Genomic DNA, 23,949 nt, shown 5'->3' with positions numbered 1-23,949 from the left:
AGGAGATGGGTGTTGTGGCTGGCGCTTCCCTCACCGCCCCTTGGGAAGGACCACGCAGGCCCAAGGGGACGGGTGAATAACGGAGAACAAAGTCCTAATAAAATAGTCACTTTTATTTCTTAGCAAAACTATTTCCTCCGTGAGGGGTATTTACAACAGAGAAGGGAAAGAATAGGTAAATTCACAGCGATCTGGAGAGGGTGGAGAGGCTCCTGGGAGGCCCAAAGGGCAGGAGACAGACACTTCACACAATTAACTGGAACAGCTTTTTCCGGTTTTGGACGGGGACGTCCCGAGAGGGACTAGGTGGGGACAGAGGCCCGTGGGGGGAGGGGATTCGCACAAACCACCCGCCCGCCTGGGGTGGCCCCGGGGGACCTCCTTGAGTGAGTTTGGGGAGTTCGGGCTTCAAATCCGGGAAGCGGTCTGACAGGTCCCGGCGCAGCCCGGGGGCGGGGCGACCCGAGGGCGGGGGCGGGGCCTGGAGGCGGCCAGGGGCGGGGCTGGGGTGCATGCAAACACCGAGAAGGGAGAGGAGCAACACGGAGGGGGGTGGCCGAGCGCGCGGCGGCGGCGCACGGGGGCGAAACCAGGGCAGGTCACGGGCGCCGGAGCAGCACGTGCTCGATGTAATTCTCCAGCTCCTCCTGCTCCTGCATCCGGCGCTCCTCCGCCTCTGCCTCCTCCTGCGCGCGCAGCGCCTGGGCCTCCCGGCCAGGATAGTGGTGCGAAGGCGGCAGGGTGTGGTGGTAGTGGCGGCGGCGCGAGGCAGCGGGCGGCTGCAGTGTCCGCGGCCGGATGTAGTTGGGAAAAGGGTGGTAGGGCCCGGGGGGAAACAACTCGTCCTCCTCGCGATCCCAGGGCGGGAGCACCTCGTTCCAGTCGGGCAACTCATCTCGGGCGGGGGCGGGGGCAGGGGGCGGGGGCTGCGGGGAACGGACGTGGGCGGGGGCGGGGGCGGCCCGGGGGTGCGGCACCGGCTCCGGAGGGGCGTTCTTCTTCCGCTTCCGCTTCTCCTCCACCTCCTCGATGATGCTGACCACGTCGTCCGCTGGCAGGTGGAGTTTGGTGGACAGCTCAATGAGGCTGTCGATCGTCTGAGGGTCCATCTCTTCGTCGTCGTCTTCCTCCTCCCCGCCCTCCTCTGCCCCCTCAGCCTCCTTCCGACGGTGGCCGGGCATCTCTTCCTGGGAGCGCTTGTCCTCGGCTCCGGCTTCCCCGTCCTCCTCCTCTGCGAACAGCAGCGCGTTCTGCCGCGCCCTCTCCGCCTCCTCCGCCTCTGCCTCCGCCTCCGCCGCCTCCTCATCCTCTTCCCCCACCCTCTCCGCCCCGCCGCGTCTCTCCTGCTCCGCCTCCGCATCCTCCCTCTCGCTCTCTCGCTCCTCCTCCTTCTCCTGCAGCCCCCGACCCCCAAGGCCGCGCTGCCGGGCCCCGCCCTGCAGCAAATACTGGAGCAGCAGGTCGGAGGCGAGGTCGGCCAGCCGCTCTTCCTGCGCCGCGGCCTGCCGTGTGGCCTCTGCCTGGCGCCGCCCGGCCTCTACCTGCGCCAGCCCTTGCTGTAGAAGGCGCTCCCCCGCCTCAGAGCCGCCCAGGAGTGAGCTCTCCGGACGGCGCGCCTTGGGGAAAGGGGCACCCAGGCTTTGGTACGCCTTGGATAGGGGTGCCAATGCCTCACCTAGATGTGTTTTGGGGGAGGACACTCCTTCCCCGAACTGGTGGGCTTCAGGAAGGGGCCCACTCTCGGGTATACGCGCCTGGAATTGCGGGGGAGCAGGGGGTGGCAGGGGCGCGCGCTCCGGGACGCGCGCCTGGAACTCTCCCCAGGAAGCGCGCCACACGCGCTCCGGCCCGGGGCTCTCCAGGTTGACTCGGGTCAGCGTGTGTGTGCGAGTTTCCGTCTCTGCTGCCGCTGTCTCTTGCTGGCGCTTGGCGTTGCTCGGACTGAAATCTCGCAGTTCCTGGAGCAGGGAAGCTAGCGCCTCGAGCTCTTCGGAGGGGTCGCCAGCCTCGGGACCATTCTCCTGAGTCTGAGGGCGAGGCGGGGCCGCAGGTGCCTGGGTCTCTGGCGCCGGGAGGCTGTGGGTCTGGCTGCGCACGGTCTCGGTCAGCAGAGCTTCTGCTGCTTCTTCCTTTGGCCCCTGCTGGGAGCCGCCGGGCGCCGGAGGCGAGCCCGGGCGGTCAAGAGCCTGCAGCAGCACCGCGGCCAGCGCCCGGGGATCCACGCCCTGGAAAAGCTCTCCCTCCTCCTGAGGCTCGGAATTTCGAGCGGCTCGGACCTCTGGGGCGCTAACATCCTTCGGCCCGGGCACTGCGTCCCCAGCTACCGGCTCTTTATGTTCAGAGCTGAGGGGAGGTGGCTGCGCCTCAGGGTGCCCCGGGGGCGCTGCTCCCAACCCCTTGATCAGTAGAAGAAAGCAGAAGAGGGTGGAAGCCGGCAACCTGAGCGATTTCATGACCAAAGGACTGCCGGAGACTGTGAAAAATAGAAGGGACCAAAGAAAGAGGGTTTCTGTAAGAATTTTTCGCTCTCTGATTCTATATCCCCTTCCCCCATCTTTAATCGGGAAATCCAGGGCTTCCCTCATCCCCCTAATAACCTTACCCAGAAGAGGAACGTTTAGGAGCAAAGGAGAAAGATGTTGTGCCGATCTCTGGAGTCGTGTAAATGGGAAAACGCCCGCAACCCTCGCTCCCCCCAGTGCCTCCTCGCCCCCTTGCCTAAGCCATCTCACTGCCAGCGCCCACGTACTAAGCAGCTAAGATAAGGGGAAAAAAATCTCTGCTCCCTCCCCACAGGACTCCCCGGATGGTGCGTGGGCGACTTTAGCAGCAAGAGAAAAGCGGCGACTCCCCCATTTACCAGGGACCCTTACCGGGGGCTCCCCGCTGTGTTTTTAATACCCCCATCCGGGAGGAGAGAGAACCCTCCCTCACGCCCACGGCTGCCGAGGGTTTGAGGGATGGACAGCGGAGTATTTACCAGCTGGTGTCACGATGCGGGAGGTGGAGAGGAGGGTCTGGGCGGGGTGGGGACAGGGGAAGATCGGGACGCGTCCGCCTCGGCTCCGAGCAGTGGCTGGAATAGGAGCGACGGTCGAGTTCTGGCGTCCAGTGGGTTGGGCTCAGCTGGGTCCGCGCGGCTCTGGGCGACTCGCTCGCTCCGGCTTCAGCACGCTGGACAGCGCCCGCGCCGCCGCCGCCTTATAAAGGGGAGAGCGCGGGGTCACGTGGGTTCGCCCCGCCCCATTGACGTCAATGTTCATTCATGGGGAAGCGGGCGGGCGCCTCGAGGTGGGGGGCAGCCCAGTGATTGGAGAAGGTGTTCTTCTCCCGGCCCGCGCCTGCGCGCCGGGAGCCTCGGCTGGAGGGGCGTGCGCTAGCCGAGCACCCGGGAAATGAATGAATGAATGAATGAATGAAATCGCCGGGGCGGGCGGGGCAGGGGGCTATGAATGAATGAAGGAGGGACGAGGAGAAAAGGATGAATGAATGAATGGGAGAATGAATGGAAGGGTGGATGCAGAGACGCTGCAAGGCGGGAGGGTGGGTTACAGAGCAACTTGCAGCTGCGGGAGCCCGCGTCGCTGAGCCGAATAGGATGGGGGCACTCCCAGAGTCTGACTGGGCATCAGTAGGAGATCCATACTGGGGAGGGGAGGATAAGGATTCCAAAGCCGAGGAAGGGGCCGGACTCCCCATCTCCCGACCGCACGCAGGGTCCACGGGGAACACACCCAAGGACGGCGTGAACCCGAGAGAGGAGGGACGGATCTGCGCGCCTGCGGGCGCTGTTCGCGGATCTGCGGTGCGGGGTGCCGGGCCCGGGCCGGGGCAGATGGGTGGATCTTGCGGTTTTGGTAATCCCGTTGGAAAGGGTCCGAGTCGGAAGAAAGGGGAAAGACTGAGGATGTGTGTGCCTCTATGTCGTGTCTGTTCACAGTCGGTGCGTGTTTGGAGAAAAAGGTGTGTCTGTCCTTCTGCCCAGCTCACTCTGTAGCGTATGTTGGCGGCCGGGCTTGCCCCTTCTCAGCCCACCTCTCCCCCTCCCCCGACCCTCCTCCTGCTTCTTTCCCTCCCTCTGCTTCCCCCCAAAGGACGTTTGGAGGGCGAGAGCAGACCAGGTGGGGAGGGGGTTGCGCAGGTTGGGGGGGTGACTCAACTCCAGCTCTCTACACTGCTTAAAGGAAAGGTTTGAACGCGTTGCAGACGGGTGGGGGTGGGTGTGCAACGTCAGACATAGCCCCTCTCTACCACTAGACCCCTCGTCCGTATCTCCTGCCAGAGGCGTTGGGGTTGGGGGCTTGGAAAGCTAGAGGTTGGGGGGGGCGATGACGCACAGATTGCGCAAAGAGAATCCATCAGCGAGCCGGGTCCAGTGAAGGGAGACCAGCCCGTGGGCGGGGGTGGGGGGAGGACGGAAATGGGGAGGGGGCAGGGGAGAAGGGAGGAAGGCAAGGGGAGCAGCCACTGCAGGAATGAAGGGGAGGAGGGAGGCTGGAGGGGGCTGCGGTGCAGGCAGAGAGCTGTGCGGGGGCGTGGGCAGGGAAAGGGGGGAGTGACAATGACACATGCCAGACACACAAGAACTGCGGACACAAGGGGTGCCTGTGGGCACACGCAGGGCACCCGCACCCTAAGACTCTGGAAACCGAGATCAGGGCTGTCTGTCAGGGGCTCAGAGACTCTTTTCAGAGACAGTCCTCAACCCCCTCCTCATCTCTTCCTAGCACTGACCCTCCTTCTCTCTCTCTCTCTCTCTCTGACACACTGTCACACACACACACACACACTCACTCACTCACTCACGTGCTTTCCTCTATAGGCAGCAGTGGCTTCTCGGTTCCATCAGTGGCTCGACTTTCCCAGAAGAAAGCCCATCAGCTCTGCAGGGAAAGAGGTGGGGAGGAGTAGAGAGAGGAAAGAGAGAAGAGATGGGAGCAGGAGAGGGAGGGAGGAAGGAAGGAATCTGGAACAGGTAGAAGGAACAGGCTAAAGGAGAAAAAAAAAAAAAAAAAAACCACCAACACAGCACTGAGAACCAAGGTGACTGTGGAAATACCAAAGAAAGCAGAGAGAGGAGGGGGCAGCAGACCCCAAGGCTGTGCCTCGCCCCCCCACCCCTAACCCACACTACTATCTAGGACCACTGCCTAAACTGGGGGCTCCCCTCATTCCTCTTTCTCCTCCTCTTCTTCTCCCCTTTATCTTCCCAGCCTGGTTACTGTGAGCAGTGGAATGGGGAGGGGGTCACGTTACCTTCCCGAGGAGGATGAATCAGAGAGATGGCTCAGACATCTGGAGGGGGGAGGGGAAGCCATCCAAGAGAGAAGGAAGAGGGGAGGGAAGGAGCCAAGGGGGGCAGACTGAGAGGTTGATGGGGCTAACAACTAAGTGTGAGATGAGGGGAGACAGGCACCTAGAGAAACGGTTTGTGTTTCTGTGGGCTTGTATATGTGCACACGCACCTATGTGTGCATGTACATATGTGTGCATGTGTGTTTGTGTGTGTACAGAGTTTAATGAAACATATGGGGGGGGAGAAAGGGAATTAGAAGACCAATTGTGTATTTAATCAGATAGAGTGGATGGGCATGATAGTGTTCCACTTTAAATATGAAATCTTCTCTTGCGATCTGTGTGGCCATGTTTTTGCCTGTTTCCAGATGTCATTGTATAAGTATGAGTGCGTGTGGGTTCTGATCCTTCTGAGTGTCTGTATACCTGTGTGGTTGGGAGACTTTGAGTGCATCCAGTCTGGGCATCTGCTGGTGTCTGAAAAGTGAGCCTGGCTTGGTGTGTCAATAGTGTGTGCGCGCGCATGTGTGTGTGTGCGTACACATGCGTCTTTGTGCATTTCTCTGAATCCTTCTCTGCTTTTTGATTTATGTTACAAGTTATGTAGATGTCTCTGTGTCTTTGATCTTGCCTGCCCCTCCCCCACATTCACCATCTCTAGATTTCTGTACAGTAAATCCACTCATCTGCTGCCCCCAAGTTCGGGTCCTTGCCCCCTTGTTTTCAGATTGTTCCTCTATTCTTCCATTCTTCCCCAACTCTTCACCCTTTCCTTCCTCCACTCAGCCCAGAAGCCCAGGGGAGCTTCTCAGACCCTGACATCCCAAGAATCTCAGTCAGCATGGGGTGGGGGAGGGGGGCAGCAAGGTAGGGGGTGGGCACCAAGCCAGGGCATCCACAGCAATAGGCTTGGTGATAACACAATCTGGATCGTGTCTACATGGACTCTGAATCTCTGGGTCTGTTTCTGCCTGTCTTCATCTCAGTTCCCTACCTGGGTCTGCTCATTCACACACACCCCACCTCTTAGAGATGTGCTGTGTCCTTCATACCCTGCTGCCTCTAGGGGCTTCTGGAAAAGAGCTGGACTGGGGGCAGTTGCCTGGAACCGGTAGAGGAAGGAGATGGCAGGAAAGATAGAGAATGGAGAGACAGAGCTAGAAAAAGGCAGTGCTGAGATGGCGACCTGGAGGGGATGCCTGGTGTTTGCTCTGAGTTGTTTGTATAAATCCTTCTCTGTCTTTGTTTCTGAATCTCTCATACTCTCCAAGAGGGCAGCAGGAGAAGATGGGGTCCAATGGAATAGTGATCCAAACTGAAGATTTGGAAAGCCAGGGGAGGGGGTGGACAGAGTACTGTGTCTTTTCCCTGAGGAGGTTTGGAAGAGAAAAAGAGGGCAGGGGCTTGGGGACCCTGCAGCTCACCATCCCCCCAACTCTCCCTTCCCCCCAACTGGTGACTCACCTCTGCAGCCTTTCATTGCGTCAGCGATGGGGGGACAGGCAGGGAGGGGGCACTTTATGAGAGAAGCAGGGGTCTCCACTTTGGACTGAAAGAAGGTGCTGAAGGTCCCCCTGAAAATGGCCCCATTAAAAAGCATCATTGCCCTATCCCCTTACCAGCCCTGTTCAGTAGAGTGGGGAGTCCTGGGGAGGGGACTGAGAGGGGGCTGGGGGCCACTGGTGGGTCTGGGAATGATGAGTAATAGGAAGGGGGTGCTTACCCTGATTTTCAGTTCCAGGGTCCCATTCTCTCATACCCCCACCCACTCCTGAGTGGGGGATGGGAGACCCAGCAAGCCGGGGGAGGGCAAAGCCGCAGAGATGAGTCACCAAGAGAATGAGAGAGAGAGAAAGAGACAGAGATGAGGGGAGACACAAAGAGAGACAGCTTCTGGAGAGACTGAGAAGGGAAAACACACACGCCATGAAGGTGATATCCACAAACTAACCAGAGAAAGCAAATTGTGTACTTTCATAATTCTGACCCAGCCTCCTCCAACATCCACCTGTCACACACAAACATACTGTTGTTATTCAGAGTTACACATATTCTGAGACACACCCACTTACACAAACACAGTATCACACCTAGCCTGGCAGTGTCACTCAGACACATGCTGAAGATGGGACCAGGGTAATGGAGATTTGCGTTGAGAGCCCTCGTTCCTTTTACATGGAATGGTGGGAGGGATCCTGAAGGAATGTGACTTCAAAAATCCAAGATGCGGTTTCAGGGACTCATAGGCTACGCCTTGCACACACGACGATACACAGTTGCCTACCTCCCCATCCACACATACATAGTAACATATCAAGCAAGCATTCTCCTCATCAAAAAGCCACTTGGAGTACCTGATTCTGGGGTACACCAGGCACGTTGTCCCGAATACATCCCACCCGGACACCCTGTGACTGGTACACACATGTACAGAAACGCAGACACACAAAGACGCCCATGGACACACTCACACGGACGGAAACCACCTTGCGCTGCCTCGCCTGCGTCCGCGCGTCCTGGCGCCCCCGCGTGTTACTTTTCGGAATCGCAGTCTCCGGCGCTCCGGAGCTCGGCTCCCGGGGGGCGGCGCCCAAGCTCCCTCCACCTCCTCCCCCTTCCGCGCGGTGCCCACCCAGGAATCCGGAAAGCGGGCGCTCTGGCCAAGAGAGCCGAGAGCCGGGAGTTAGACGCCTGGATTGTGGGGCTCAGGGAGGCCGGTCCTGGATGCCAAAGGGAACTTGGGAGAGAAGCCCATAGAATTGGGATAGCAGCGGACTCCCAGGTCCAGGGGAAAGAGCGACCCGGGCTTGCCAGGGTGCCGCGCAGCTGCCCTCCTCGCTCCTGAGCAACCGCTTCTTTCTGCCGCTTGGCTGGGGTGGGGGTGGGGGCACGCCGCGGCCAGCAGCCCTCTCCAGCTCCAGGAAGTCATTAGCCCCATTGCCACAGGGCTTAGAGATCCTCTCTAATACAGGCTGCTGGGGAAGGGAGGGGGGGAGGATAATGCGTCTCATCCCTCCCCCACCGAGAAGTGAAACAGACACAGAGGGTGGGCTAAGGGTCCGTTTTATTGCAATACAGCCGCGGTTGAAGTGACAGGGAGGGTGGCAGCGTGGCCAGGCGCCCAAGGCAGCCAAGCAAGGCAGTGCCGCACAGCCGCAGAACCGGAACTGGGGGGAGGTGATGAAGCAGCCGCTGCCCTCTTTGCCCACCTTCTTTCACCTCCAGGCGCCCTCCTCTGCCCACGTCTTTGACTCCATTCCCAGCGACCCCTGTGCTTGCTGTCAACAAATCCCCACCGACTGTCCGTCGACCAACGACAAGTTCAAGCACTCACGGTCACACGGAGTGCGGTTCTGAGGCATGCTCGGGGCGTGGGACACCTGAATTCTAGTCCCTGCCAGGCTCCCAGTTACTTTGAGTGACTTGGAAGGCACTTTTTTGGTCTCTGCGAGCCTCTGTTTCCTCCCGCTGTGGTAGATGTGAGGATCCACCGCTGAGCAACTGCAGCTGTTACTACTTGCATTCAAATAGGAAACTGCCAAAGTCCAAAAAGCATAAAGAAACCCGAGGAAGGGAGGGATGTCCAGAAATATCTGGAGGTGGGGGTTCCAGGGGCGCCAGAAGGCAGCCTGGTTAGAACCAGAAGACAGCCCCATACTGGGCTGAGGGATCTGCCCTCCCCACACCAAACTCTCCAGCCCAAACCCCCTGGTCCACGGCCTGGTTCAGGCCACTGGTTGGGGGCATGGGAAGGGGGCCTCTGAAATAGCAACATGGTGCAAAGTCGGAGGAAACCCGTCAGAGGGGGCAGGCTTGGAAAGATGCGCCACCGGAGGGTCAGCGGGGCATTATAATGCTAGTACATTGACAGGCTCTCTCTCCGTATTGCACACAGGGTGGGTGATGAAAAGGTCACCGGGAAGAGGAATGGAGGAGCAGACAAATGGACCATGAGAGGAGCTAAGTGTCTGGGAGGCCCAGGGAGGAGGAGGGAGAGGCCCCTGATGCAGAAGCACAGAAGGCTGGGAGGGAGGCAAGGAGGGCAGTGCCGGGCAGGCCCTGAGAGCTTGAGAAAGGGCGGGAGGAAGAAAAGTAATGCGTGTTGGGCAGCTGGGCATGGCATAGCCTTCTGCCCGCTTCCACCCGCGAGGGGGCAGAAGGGAGAAGCCAGGAAGGGCAGAGTTCACTGTCAGGCCAGGGCGACGGAGAAGGCAAGGCTCTGAAGCCTGGGAAGGAACCCATTCTTTGGCCAGTAAAGGGGGGAAGGGCGGACAATAGCAGCGCAAGGGCCTCCGCCAAACCCGGCGGTTCGGATCAAGGCGTGGGCAACAGCTTTTGGGAGCGCTAGAGGCAGGATGGCCGACCGAGAAGTAAGGGTAAAAAGGTTCGGGAGGGCGCTCCGAGGAAGGTCGGGCTTCAGAGCCCGCCGCTGAGCGCAGGGGGAGGGGGCGGAGCTTGCAAACGGCGGCGGGCAGGGCTTTCTGGAGATAGCGCCAGAGGGCCGATCTTGAAGTGCTTCTTCTCTCCCCTCCGACAGGAGAGGCCCTAGCTGTCGGCCTCCAGCAGGTACTGCTCTGTATAACCCTTGGCCTGCTCGAGCCCCAAGCCGGCCTGGCAGAAGTCAGCCAGCTGTGACCATAACTGGGGCTCTAGGAAAAGCTGGCACAGGACGATGAGGCCGGCGAGGCGCGGGGCCTAGCGCTGCAGGTGCCACAGAAGCTGGCTCTGCACCTGCACGCCATCGCTGCCGAAGGCGTTGATGTTGAGGTAGCGCCACGTGCAGTCACCGCCCGACAGGATGGGGAAGAGGCGCGTGCACAGAGTGAGCACGCGCGGGCACGCGCGGCTGTCCACGCGCCACTCCAGGCCCTTGGCCGCCAGCAGGCGCGGGTTGCTCTCCCTCGGCCGGTAGGGCTGCCAGTCCTGGATGATGGTCCCGCCCGGAAGCTCGTCGCGCTGCACGGAGGGCGACAGCAGGAGGCGTGCCACGTCGCCACCAGCCTCCGACTCGACCTCGGTGGGCAGCCGCGAGGTGCCGGAGACTCGCAGCGCCGCGGGGTTCAAGGGTGAGCGCAGGGTGGGCGCGGAGGCCTGGAGAGCCCAGCGCCTCTTGGCATCTTCACTCCCACATGCACACTCACGGGATCCCAGTAGGGCCCCTCGGGAGGACCAACCGTGCCGGGCGAGGTGGCGTGGGGTATGTGAAAGCCTGCCCCCGGCCCCCCGAAGGTAGCATGGAGGAACCAGGGACGAGGCTTCGGAGTATGTGCCTGGATCCCCAAGGAGGGGCAGGTTCAGTGTGGGGCCTTGGGTCTCCGAGGGGAGGGGAAGGGTGGGAAACAGATCAGTCAGTAGGATAGGGGAAGCGGAGGGAAAGGACAAAGCCTCAGATTAGGATCTTTGGGTCCCTGAAGGGAGGCAGAATCAATAGAGGAGAAGGGTCACGGAACTCCGTACTCCTGGGCTCCGCAGCCATCTGGAGTAAGGACTGAGGGTTTGATGGCTGGGAGTCGGGAGCTTTTTGACTGCCCCTGGGCAAAAGGGTCTGAGTCGGGACTGGGAGTCCGGGGCTGGGCTCACGCGCGCCCCCCCTCGGCAGAGCCTGCAGAGAAAGCAAGCCGGTGACCGGGCGAGGGGGGAGGACGCCTGGCTAGCTGACCTCCCGAGTCCTTCTCACCTGCTTGGTGATTAGGCGGTATTTCTTCAGCTCCCGGGGGCCCAGCTGGTCGTCCCGGGTGACCTGTGCCACCTTGACCCCCGGGTGCTGTCGCGCCACGCCCTTGCCGCGCTCCCAGGACGCCACGCGCAGCCCCCGCACCAGCACTGTCTCCTGGGCGTCGATCACGTGCACCGACTCCAGCGCGATCTGCGGACTGACGCGGTTAGGGGGCCCTCCGCCCCTGCCGGGGTTCTCGGCTCACAGGACTCGCCTCTTCCCACACGCTGAGCACTCCGTCGTCACCACCCCGGGCGCCAGGCCAGACCCGGGCCTGCCCAGGGAGATCTCCTCAGCACTCGGGTCTCGAATTCCAGAGCTGGCAGAACGCCAGATTCGTCCGGGTCTCGTCCACCTCTTTTTTTTTTTTTTTCCGTCCACTTCCTGAGATGCTCCAGCTCGACTTGCACCAGGTCCCTGAGGATCGCCACACCCCCTTTCCCTGGCTCTACCCCCAGGAGCTTGCTACGCCCCCTAGCCCCTGCCACGCCCCCGCTTCTTCTTAGCTCCGCCCCGACCCCCTCTCGGAGCCTGTCCCGCTTCCAGGTGCTCTTTGTGCGAGAGTTCAGTCCACTAGGGGGTCTTGACCCCACTCTTGCTCTCGCCTCCAGTCTACCCTCTCTTGCCTGCTCTTTTCTGTTTATGTTTGTGCCCCCAGAAACTCCTCAAACGAATCTTCAAAGACCGAAGATGTCCCCAGTCCCTCCCTCCGGTTCCTCCGCTATTCCAAGGACTGCAAGTCCTCCATTCTACGCTCATTGGCTGGGCCCCTGGATCCGCACGCCCTACTCTTTGGTTCCAAAGCAGACCCACTCCTCAGCATCCAGACGAGAGCCTCGCCTCCTCTCCTTCCTAAGATCCCAGTCACCCAAATGTAGCTTCACCCCCTTTTCAGCAGGGCCCCGGCTCTCACCACTCCGTTATGCTGGGCCAGCACCACGGTGCCGTCGGGATCCCGGAGCCGGCTGTGGTAGCGGCTGGGAAGGTAGTCGAGGCCACCGTAGACGCCCCCAGAGATGGCCAGCACCTCCTCAAACTCCCGTTCTGTGCCACCACGAAGTCCAACGGCTCGGCCTTATCCTCAGGCCCCCATCCGGACCTGGGGTTGGCCCCCAAGGACTTGGCCTTGGCCTCAGGCCCCGATTCAGCCCCCAGGGTCTTGGTCTCAGCCTCAGGCCGGGATCTAGATCTGGACTTGGCCGCCGCCTCCTGTGGCCGGGTGTCTGAATGTGGCTCCGCATCTGGCTCGGCCTCCTTTTCGGGCTTAGGGACCTCTGAGCTGGCGGCACAACTGGCTTCCAGCTTCATTACCCTGCAGAAAAAAGACAACCCAGTATTGTGGTCAGAGCTCCTGTTTCCACATGTGGCCCCCTACACACCCAGTCCCCACAGCCCTTTCCTCCACAAATACCTCTTCTGCTCTCCACACAGACCCTGGGAATACAGGGCCTCCAGCTCTGACCAGCTCCCAGAGCTCCCAACCCTGGAAGGGTTGGGACCAGGGCAGTCACAAATCAGGGACCCCATGAGCTCCTCCAGACACTGTCCTGAGATCTCCTTCACCCCCAGTTGCTCCCAGGGACTCAGACAAGGGGCAGAAGGCACTTGGAGGGGTAAAAAATTGAAAGGGTCCCCCCCACCTCTCCAAGACCTCTGCAAGAACATGAGAAACCACCACCATCTCCACTCCCCCCACAAAAGGGGTCCCTGGGAAAAACAGAGGGTTCAATCCCCTCCTTCCTACCCCTGCCAGTCACAATCCCAGGGCAAAAGGGGGGGGTGTAAGACTCCAGATCTTCCCCCTATTGCCACTCCAGTACCCTCCACTCCCACCTCTGACACATATATTCAAACATAAACCAGAGTGGACAGATGGAGAGCTCCATTAGAAAATTTCAAGTCATTCCTCCCAGCCTTATCAAACCCGCCTTTCCCTTCCTCCTTCCTCCTTCTCCATAGGGAGACCTGGCTCCACTCTAGGGCTAGATGATCATTTGGGAAAGGGCTCCGTTGGAGCTCCTGCAAACAGAATGTCACCTAGATCACCTATGCCCCTCTTCCATTTACCTTCCCTCCAGAGAGTCTCTTCTGATTTTCTCTCTCCCTCTGTTCTTCTTTCTAAATTCTTCCTATAACTCTTACCCTACATCCTACTCAAGATTTTCTGTGTCTTTCCAATTCTCATTTTTGGGTTAACTCCTCTGGATCTGTCACCGTTTGGCCTCCAGCTCTTCTGTTTTCCCTGCCAGAGCCAGGGCCAAGAGAAAGCCCCCTCCCCAAGTCCTAATGACTCTTCATTTCCAGACCTGTCTCCTCCAGACAAACCAGATCAACCAATTAAATCCGCTTACTCTCTTTCAGCCAGTTATAACAGTCCCTTCATATAACCTACCTTAAGCCTCATTAACCAACATCCCAGGAGACACATATACCAGCTACTTTGTGGGGGATTATGTTGGTTTGGTTGTTTTGTTGTTGTTAACAAGAACGTGACCTAGGTTTGGGAGAGGGGACAAACAATGATACCAAGGAGTTAGGGATGGTCTTAGCTTCCATGTCACAAACATAGCTTACATAAACACAGCATGCTTGCTATACAGTTAAAGCTTCAAAACAAGAGCCCCATTTCCCTTTCTTTTCAGCCTGATGCTGTTGTCTAAGGCCCTCCCAGGTAATCCTTAGCTGGATGAGGTAAGACAGCATCAGGCCAATATCATCAGAGAGCAGGGGAAGCCAGACTCAGAGGATCTTAGAGCCCCTGCTAGAGCCACCAGAGACCTTCAGGTTCAACCCACTTCTTTCACGATGAGGAAACGGACACCCAAGGAGGCCAAGATCTGGCCTAAGGTGACTCAGCTTGGATCAAGCCAGGCTAAAGGTTAAGTTTTCCTGGCTCCTCGGCCAGTGGGGGAGACCTCTTTTTGGTGTATTTGGATCTCCAAGCCCAGGTTGAAGAGCAAGGATAGGAATTACTGGGTCGTTCCTTGGCAGGAGTCAAAGGTCTGAAGTACTAAAGGCTAAGAACCCGAAATGGGATCCTGGGAGGAAACTCCAGTGCCCCCCTCCCCACCACCACCACTGTCACGTCGGCACTTCCATGCCAACAACAAGCCTGGGGCCAGCTCAAGCATCAGATTCCTTGTGGCAGGCTCTGGGGATGATGGGTCTCAGAAAATGAACAAGTTAGCTTGTGGCTTCCATCTACATTTCCAGGCAAACTCACCAGCTGTTCAAGGGTCCCTGAAAAATACTAGCTGGTAATTCTCTGCTGAGCTCAGCAACTCCCCATTGCCCCCAAAAGGGACAGAATGTGAGAAACTTGTAGACAGGGACACAGCCAACTAATTCAAGACATTAGGCTTCCATTACCCTCCTTCGCTTTCAAGATGGGGGAGATTCTTTCCAAAGGGTGCATCTACCTACATCTTGGATAAGGTTGTTCGTAAGGGGGTCACAGGAAAGAAGGAAGAGCTTGCAAATTCATCTCTCTCATTTTCTTTCCGGGCACTCCTCTACACCTCTTCCCTCAGAACAGCACCCTCCAGCCTGGCTCCTTGAACTATCATTCCCATAAGGTGTCTAGACAGAGGCAGCCCTGTGCTTCCGGGGCACTGTGGGAGATGTAGTTCAGGCATCTCCTGGACGCAGCTCCAGGAAGAGGGGCAGCGTTTCCCTTGCCCTCCATATCCCTGCATCCTTGGATCCATTCTTTCAGTCTTATAAATATGAATGATCACTCCGGGAGGGGATGATTACAGTCCTCGCTGGGCATGCTGGGAGGCCCCCACCCCACCTCCACCGCACCCCACACACCTGAAATGTTGATGCCCTTGAGGTCGACAGCTTCTCGGAGCTGGAAGAGGGGGGAGAGGGAGCAGAGGGGGCAGAGAGCGGAGAGGCGGAGACAAAGACAAAGCTACACAAAGCGCCCAAAGAAGGGAGCAAAAGGCCAGGAAGGGAGGCAGGAAGGAGACAAAGGCGGACAGGGAGGTGCGGGGCAGGAGAGGGTGGGAGAGGGGAGTGGGAGGAGGCACGGGCACCAGACGCAGACATGACACCTCGTGACTTGGGGCCCCGCGGATGCCAGGAAAGTCCTAGCACTGCACCCCCCCCCCAGGGAGACCGTAAATAGGAAGCAGCGACGCACCTCCTGCTGCCCACGGTGGGCGATGGCGGAAGGGGTCAAGGGGAGGAGAAAGCCAGAAAAAGAGTCTGGAAGAGAATAGAGACCTCGGGAACAGAGGCAGGGGAGTCAAGATGAAGTGGGGCAGATGCAGGGGATGAGGAAGATAGACCAATGAGCGCTGGGGGATGCCCCAGGGCCACAGCCATGGATTAGGGGGTTGTCCTGGAGGGTCTTCCCCAGTCTTTCCTCTGCCCCTTTCCAGGAGTGGGGAGTGGGGGCCGCAGGCGGGAGAGCTTCCGAAGGAAGCTGTCTACTTGGCAGGAGTTGCCGTGGGCGCCAGGCTCTGGGGACAGGTGGGAGCGCAATGGCGACGGGGGGGGGGGGGGGATGACGGACGGGAAAGTGCCTTTGAACATCTAGGCAAAGTCCCGGTCCCGGTTATCTAGGTCACCGGACCGGGAGGGGTAGGGCTGTAGGGGGCGCAGCGGCTGTCTTGCCCTGGGGGGGCGGTGGCCTCCTGCTGCCCTCATTCCGTGGAGGAGGAGCACGCCAGCCCCCAGCCCCCAGGCCCGCGGCCCCCTACCTCGCCGGAGCGGGAGCCCGGGCCGGGATGCTGAGACACGGAGCGGGGCCGGCCACGCAGACAGCGAACGGTGCGGGGAGAGGGGTCACTTCGGAGCCCCGAGGGTCGAGTTCGGGTGACGCGCGGGGACCGGAGCAGTCCCATCTCGGAGTTGGAGTGCGGGTGTGGGGTCTGCGTCGCGGCTCAGTCCCGCACGCGGGCGCGCGTGCGGGGAGGTTCGGGTTTCGGGTGCTGCCTCCCGCAGCGACGCTCTGCTGGGCACTGGCGGCGGCTCCGAGGGGCGGAGACCCTAGCGGCGCGGAGGAAACCCGGCCCGGATCTGGAGTGGACTCCGGGCGGCCTGTGAGCGGGGGGGCGGGGGGGGGGGCGGAGAGCAGGTGCGGGGGGGGGGCGCGTGCGGGCCCCGGGGCGGGCGCAGCTGGGTGGCCTCAAGTCCCGCCGACGAAACTCCGCCCCTTGTCCCGGCTGGGCAGCGGGACTAAGGCTGGGAGGTGCCTTGGGTTTTGGCGGAGGGGGTGACTGCTGGCTTAGTTATCGCCCCACGCCCCTGGCACCTCTACGCTCTGTCCCGGTGCCTCCTCTCCTTCCCCCGCTTTCGCAGACCTCTCTCCCCCAGGGGCCACCCCCTCGAACTAATCCCGTTCCCCCGACCTCCCGCTGCCAGATAAGTCAGAGCTACTGGAAAGGGCACGCAGAGCCCTGGGGACCAGGTCGGAGAAACTGATGGAGGAAATTGGAAACCCTTGCAGTTGGGCGTGCAAGGAGACACCGGGAGACAGAAGCAGAGAGGCTAAAGGGAGTGGAGCCAGGCCAAGACCGGTCAGAAGGGCCACCACTCCCCGGGGGCAGAAAGTAGCCTCCTCCCGCGGGTGTACGGGTGGGCTCAGCTCACGCTCAACCGCTGGCCGGCAGGCAACAAGGCCCCCCGCAGGGCAGCACACAGAAAGACTCCAGGTACACCCACGAACCCACCCTCCTCAGCACATGAACACAGACCTCTGCACCCACGCATGTCCTGAGGATCTGTATACATGGCTCTGCACCCAGGGCTAAACCGGGTGGGTGGAGGAAGGGTGTGAGGGACAGCCAAGTGTGGACTTGGAGCACTGCCCCCACTCCAAGGAGCTGGTGGTCCAGGCTCTTAACTCCTGAGCATGCCCCCTCCCGCTGGAGATAGAAACCACCTGCAGTTCTACCCTGTAAAGAACCAGGTAAGTGAAGGATGTAAAAGTCCTACAGTAACTATAAAGTGCTGCAGGGAATATTAAGGTCTGCTTGGCATGGAGGCCCCTCTCCCTTGCCCTCCCTCCAGGGTCTGACCAGCTCTCCCACTCCCCCTCCCCACCAAAGCTGATTTCCCACCTAACTTTTCCCACTTTTTAAAAAATACTTTCCAAGGTGATAACCCCATTACCTGCTAAATGGATCCAGTGGACTGTGCTAATGTGATCAGGTGGAGGTTCATGTCCCGTTCCTGGGCTCCCATACACATGGCCACACCAAGGGTTAAACTGATGAGAGTCATCCCTGGAATTCTAGGCCCAGGTAGGCCAATAAGTAACTGACAAGTCACTTAACCTTCTTTTTCTTCTCTTTTTTAAAAAGTTTTTATTTATGTAATCTCTACACCCAATGTGGGGCTTGAACTCACAACCCCCGAGATCAAGAGTCACATGCTCCACCGGCTGAGCCAGCCAGAGACCCCTCTTCCTTTTTTTTTTTTTCTTAATAGGACTTCCCCCTGTTTCTGATTTTTAAAACTGCTAACACACTGCACATCTCACAAAGCTGCAGTTAAGGTAGAATATGCTCAATTGTGGGATAGCTCCTCAAAAAGTTATGAGTGTTGGAGGAAAAAGTCCGGAGTGGCAGGAGGGAGATGCAACCATGCTCTAATCCCTCCCTTTTCTCTAGAAGCCTCGCCTTCTGCCACCAGAAATTCTGGAATTGGTCCAAACGTTCACCACTCTGTTCCCTCAGCCAATGAGAATAGAAAGTTTCCTGAAGTTGCTGACACTTCATGTCCCAGTCACGCAGAATGAAGAAGTCACCACTCATTGGTCCAATCAAAAACCATGTGGTTCCAAAATCACCACGCTCAGACTGCTTCTGTCCCGACTCCCCTGGGAAGTCAGGGGGTGGTGGTGGTGGTGGTAAGAGGTTGGAAGATGACTAATCTTCTGGCTACCCCTCCCAGCAAGAGAGAACAAGAGGCTTTCAGCATCCTTAAGTGCTCTGAGGAGGCAGGGAGGGGGGGCCTTCACCTTGTGCTATTGGGCTTTAAAATCCGCCAAGGTTAAGACCAGTGGGGCTCAAGAGTGGAGTGATCTGCTTGCTGGTAGAGACGTGAGAGTCCTAGCTTCACATGTCTGGGTTCCAGCCCCCCACCCCCACCCCCTTCTGATGGTGAGCCACAGAACCACCCAGAATGTTTGCACAGCACTTCGGTTTAATTTTCACAACACTGTAGGATGGGTGAGGCTGTTTAGTCACTTTACAGATGAAGAAAGTGGGTTCTGAGAAGTCCCACGATGTGGGCTAGATCCCATAGCTGGCAAGGGACACTATGAGGGCCTCTGGCTGCAAATGCAGAACCCACCGCCCACTCACCCCTCAGAGGTCAGATGTACTTTGTGAAAATGCTTTGCAAACGGCAAAGCACGAAATCAATGTCAGTGCTATTAATGCTGGAGATTTCCCTTAGTTGCTCTGAATTTGGTAAACACTGTCTCGGACTTTGGGATCCATACTGGCTTTGACCCTCTTGCTGGGCTTGTTTATTTGGGTCTTTTATATTTGGAAGTGCCTACTGTGTGTCTTCTCTCTGGACGGGTGTGCCTTACTGTCAGTTGGGTAGTATCGTTGCTTCCTGTCCTTTTACTTAGGCCCATCCTCAGCTGCAGGGCCCTCCAATCCTCAACATGGTCTTTCACCCCTCCCCTTCAACAGCCCACCTTGGGTCTTCTTCCCTGGCCTCTGAACACCCCCACTTCCTGGGATTCTGATGACCAGGACTTCCTCCTTCAGATTTTGGGGTTTGGGGTTAAGGCAGACGCTTAACCAACTGAGCCACCCAGGCGCCCTGATGTTAAAGCTGTCTTTATACCTCTGGCATTTCATTCAGATCTTGGCACACAGTAAGTGCTTAATAAGTATATTATGAAAGAAGGAATGACTTCAACTTAGTTCTAGAGTGGGGGAAGGTGAAACCACCTTTGATCATTTATCAAAAGTCATCCACTGGGTAGAGGTAAAACCAGACTCCTGGCACCTTAACCCCAAGCCAATGCACAACCCAGCCTCATGCTGCATTTCTAAAGGTTCAGTATGAGGGCTTGTGCCTAGAAGTCCCTGAAATTCCACATCTTCTCTCCCCACCCATCACCAGGTTCCTCTCTCTGGTCCACATGAACCAACGTTGGTTGTAATGTCTGTCATTTATTTGCAAACATTAACGTCGCTTCGATGGGTCCATTTCTGCCCTCGAAGAGCTCAATTGAGCTAGCCATCAAAAAAACCCCACCACTTTTATTCTGGAGACTATCTAACACACCCAAAAAATAGAACAGTATAATGAAGCCTCACTAGCCTATCATCAGCTTCAACAATTATCAGCTCAGAGCTGATATCGTTGGGCTCCGCAAACACGCCGATATTTTGAAATAAGTTTCAGACATCATATCATTTCTGGTATTTCAGTAAATCTTTATCACGGTGATAGGGATGGAATTGTGTCCACCCCCAATTCATATGTTGAAGCCCTGACCCCCAATGTGACTGTATTTGGAGACAGGGGCCTTTTTAAAAAAAATTTTTTTTAAGATTTTATTTATTTATTTATTTATTTATTTATTTATTTATTTATCTGACACAGAGAGAGACACAGCGAGAGAGGGAACACAAGCAGGGGGAGTGGGAGAGGGAGAAGCAGGCTTTCTGCTGAGCAGGGAGCCCCGAGACAGGGGCCTTTACACAGGTACGTAAGGCTAACTGAGATCATAAGGGTGGGGCCCAAATCCAATAGGATTAGAAGAGGAAGAGACACCAGAGATCCTTCTCTACCTTCGAATTTGCAGAAAAAGGCCTTGTGAGGAGGCAGAAAGAAGGTGACTGTCTACGGGCCAGGAAGAGCTCTCTTACCAGAAACTGAATCTACCAGCACCTTGATCATGGACTTGTAGCCTCCAGACCCATGAGAAATAAACGTCTGGGGGCGCCTGGGTGGCTCAGTCTGTCAAGCAATCGACTCTTGATTTCAGTTCAGGTCATGATCTCAGGGTCGTGAGATCGAGCCCCACGTCCGGCTCCATGGACATTTAAATGCTTTAAAGTTTTTCCTTTTGGGGCGCCTGGGTGGCTCAGTTGGTTAAGCGACTGCCTTCGGCTCAGGTCATGATCCTGGAGTCCTGGGATCAAGTCCCGCATCGGGCTCCCTGCTCGGCGGGGAGTCTGCTTCTCCCTCTGACCTGCCCCCCTCTCATGTGCTCTCTCTCCATCTCTCATTCTCGCTCTCTCAAATAAATAAATAAATAAAATCTTAAAAAAAATAAAATTTTTCCTTTTATTTGCTGGTCTTCAAAATAACAAGTTGATGCCTCAACAACTTCCAATGGGGATCAATTATTATTTTTAGAACCACTATGAACTCATGGGTTTTAAGCATGTTTAATGTGATACAGTTACAGTTACTGTCCCTTCCAGATGCTCAAGTTATCCAACTTTTTGGATAAACTGGTGCGTCACAGTGACACAGAAAGGTCGTGATGGAGCTCTTAGGGATGCAGAGGTGGGATGCCCTGAACCAGCCTGGCAGACTGATAGGTTAAGGGAGGTGTCCTGGAAATGCCACCTTAACTGGGTATTAAAAATTCCCCTCCAGGAGCGCCGGGCTGGATCAGTCCTTATAGCTTGAGACTCTTGATGTCGGGATTGTGAGTTCGAGCCCCACGTTGGGTATAGAGATTACTTAAAAATACAATCTTAAAAAAAAAAACAAACAAATCCTCCAGAAGGATAAAGAAAGGCAAGGTCCCGCCAAGGAGGAGGGGACAGCCTGAGCAAAGCCCAGAGCAACAGCCTGCTTCACAAGAAGAAGTAGTTCTGGGTTGTACCCATCTTGTGGGCAGGGACGGGTCAGCGGGGGGAAGGTTTTAAGCAGAAGTGACACATCTGCCTTGTGAGTAGAGACGGCCCTCTGGTGGCCACATGGAGAATGACAGGGAAGGAAAAAAACGAGAGGAGGCATCAAGTTACTCATAAGGTTTCCTCAGTTCATATATTTATGTTAGACTCTTCCAGGGGCGCCTGGGTGGCTCAGTCGCTAAGCGTCTGCCTTCGGCTCAGGTCGTGGTCCCAGGGTCCTGGGATCGAGCCCCGCATCGGGTTCCCTGTTCAGTGGGAAGCCTGCTTCTCCCTCTCCCACTCCCGCTGCTTCCGTTCCCTTTCTTGCTGTGTCTCTCTCTGTCAAATAAATAAATAAAATCTTAAAAAAAAAAAAGATGAGGTCATACTGAATAACGGTGGGCCCTAATCGAATCTAGAACTGGCCTTCTATAGGAGAGGGAGATTGGGACGCGACACAGAGGGAGAAGGCCATGGGACAGCAGAGACAGAGACTGGGTGACGTAGGTGCGGGCCAAGGATTGATGGCACCACCCGGGGCTGGAAGGAGGGAGGGAGGGTTTCTCCTCTACAGGCTTCAGAGGGAACAGACCCTGCCGACACTTGATTCTGGTCTCCAGAATTGTGAGACAATCAATTTTTGTTGTTTTAAATCACCAAGTGCGGGGCGCCTGGGTGGCTCAGTCGGTTAAGTGTCTGCCTTTGGTTCAGGTCATGATCTCAGGGTCGTGGGATCGAGCCCCGCATCAGGCTCCCTGCTCTGCAGGGTGCCTACTTCTCCCTCTCCCTCTGCCTGCCACTCCCCCTGCTTGTGCTCACTCTCTCTGTCTCTGTCAAATAAATAAATAAAATCTAGAAAAAAAAAAAACAAATCATCAAGTGAGTGGTGCTTTGTTAGGAAACTAGTATATCTTTCTCCCTTCCCGCAATGGATGCAACCCCACCCCCACCCCCATTTCTGGCTCTGTGAAGGGAATTCCTATGCACCCCTGCCCGCCCCCCAAGCTGGGCTTCCTGGTGCTGGGCACAATCTATGAACGACGCAGCTGGTTCCCTCTGCACAGGTCTCTTGGACATGCTTCATTTGTTCATGCCTGGTGCATGGCCATCACCAGAACACGGTCAGAATGCAAACACAAACAAGACACACTTCCCGCCCTTAACATCCGCATTTAATAATATGAGATAAAAGATCGTGGATGAGCCCTATGTTTGGGGTAACAGAACACCAGTCCACATAATGTGATGGTGTACATAATGCGGATCCCATAGTGTAAGGCTTGGGATGTGGCCATGGCTAGGAAAAGATTGTGTGGAAAGAGGTGGGCGAGATAAGAGTGACAATAACTAATATTTGCTGAGCACCCTGCCAGGTGCCACGCTAAGCCTTTCCGTGCATACCTCATTTCGAGCTCAGCGGGGACACTGTGGTGTAGATGGGAAGATTAGAGGCAGTGAGTGAACCTGAAGGCCCGCACATAGTGAGGGCTGAACCCTGGGAGCTGAGCTGTGACTCCTTGGTAGGGGTTCCATCCATTCTCCACTTAGGAAGGAGGGCCGAGTCAGGGACGGCTGGGAAGCCGGGCTGGGCTCTGTTTGAAGGCTACCTCGAATGCTGGGCTGAGGATTTCTCACCTTCTAGCAATGAGAATCCAGCGACAGTGAGGATCCAGCAGGGAGAATTACATGAAGAAAGCAGTGTTTTACAAAGAGCATCTTGACAGCAGGAGGAGGGGGGGGATGGGAGAGAAGGGGCAAGACCTCTCTGATTGCTGAGGCGCAATCCCATATGATAGCGGCTTCTGGGAAACAGGGGACTGATGTGCAAAAGGCCATTCTGAGCGTCTCACCTGGTATCTCAATCCAGCAGGGGACACTTGTCATTGTCCAGGGGTGTCATTTTCTTTCTTTTTTAAAAGATTTTATTTATTTGAGAGAGAGAGCACAAGCAGGAGGAGGGGCAGAGGCAGAGGGAGAAGCAGACTCCCCGCTGAGCAGGGAGCCCCAGGTGGGGCTCGATCCCAGGACCCCGGGATCATGACCTGAGCCACCCAGGCGCCCCAGGGGTGTCACTTCCAACTCCCTCTGCTCCGCATAGTCTTGCCAAACCCTCAGACTGATGATGCATTCTGCTTGCTGCACCCCACCCCCAAAACGTACGTATGGATATGGGCGCCAAGTCTCTCTCCCAGGGACGGAAGCCTGATCTGGAACTTCCTGTATCTCTCTGGTTTGTGTTGTGACCTCTCCTCTCACCCAGATGTCTCCACATGAAGCATAATGTTCCCTCTCAATTCCTCTCTCCACGGGGATCAGACATGACCACTTTCTTGAGAAACTTGCCCAGTTGTTTTCACAAGCACTGGGAGCACTTTACTCCTTTTTACTCTAGGGCCAACCCACTCCTTACTGCGCTTCTTGGCCTCTCCTGTTTCTCTCCAGCCTCTGGCCAATCCCTCCCATCCCCTGACTATTGGTCTTGGATTACAGACAGGAGAAATGAATGATGGGGAGTGAAGACCCCTCCTCCCTCTCCCCCAGTCCTCAAAGGCCCCATTCCTCACCTACCACCCAGCCCAACCTCCCCTCCCCAGAGATAGGCATCTACCACTCACAGGGGAGAAGGGCAGGGGGGTTCTTGGAGGAAAGCCCACAGCCATCTAATCCTCACACCACCAGCTCTTGGGGGTAGGTTCTCACTAGAAGTTGGTGCCTTTGTCCCTCTGGGGAAGAATCCAGAGAAAAACATATGATGCTATCCTGAAAGTTTGGGCTGAGGCACGAAGTTCAAACAAGTAGGCAATGCATTCCAGAGGTGTCCAGACCAGGCAACATGCAACAAGCAAGACCACATATTCCAAGTAAATGATTGAGAAGATACTCTTGAGTCCCTGACCCATGACAAAGATTGGAATTTGGACACAAAGGAGAGAGGTGTGGGGGAAGGACTTCTGAGCTCTGCAAGCCTTACCCGTGGAGGGCAAGGCTTGCCTCCACAGGATCAGTGACAAAGGTTGCAAGACTCAAAGAGTTTAGGATGCCCCATGGTTTGGGGGACATGTCCACCAGAGAAGTCTAATGGCTAGATGGTAGCTGACTGGATGTTCC

The 23,949-nt window shown here is 56.9% G+C and overlaps 2 protein-coding genes and 1 pseudogene across 2 annotated transcripts; all 3 read right to left on the bottom strand.

Moving 5' to 3' along the window:
* Nucleotides 1-92: 92 nt before the first annotated feature.
* On the bottom strand, nt 93-3,159 carry VGF (VGF nerve growth factor inducible). The gene is made up of 2 exons (XM_028110105.2): nt 2,981-3,159; nt 93-2,473 (listed from the first exon to the last, which is right to left on the bottom strand). The coding sequence occupies exon 2, from the start codon at nt 2,451-2,453 to the stop codon at nt 600-602; it is 1,854 nt and encodes a 617-aa protein (XP_027965906.1). The 5' UTR covers nt 2,454-2,473; nt 2,981-3,159; the 3' UTR covers nt 93-599.
* LOC148162872 (uncharacterized) lies at nt 2,977-8,306 on the bottom strand (annotated as a pseudogene).
* Nucleotides 8,307-9,840: 1,534 nt separating this feature from the next.
* On the bottom strand, nt 9,841-12,319 carry NAT16 (N-acetyltransferase 16 (putative)). Its single transcript, XM_028110009.1, is given in 5 exon segments — nt 9,841-10,404; nt 10,973-11,161; nt 11,925-12,061; nt 12,064-12,136; nt 12,218-12,319. Coding segments are annotated over 5 exon segments (1,065 nt in total).
* Nucleotides 12,320-23,949: the final 11,630 nt, after the last annotated feature.

This window comes from Eumetopias jubatus, unplaced genomic scaffold (genome assembly GCF_037043125.1).
Source record: "Eumetopias jubatus isolate StellerSeaLion01/CBP00866 unplaced genomic scaffold, mEumJub1_p1.0 scaffold_12, whole genome shotgun sequence".
Lineage (NCBI taxonomy): Eukaryota > Metazoa > Chordata > Mammalia > Carnivora > Otariidae > Eumetopias > Eumetopias jubatus.
Note: the sequence above shows the minus strand (reverse complement) of the source record. Positions and strands in the feature narration are given on the sequence as shown.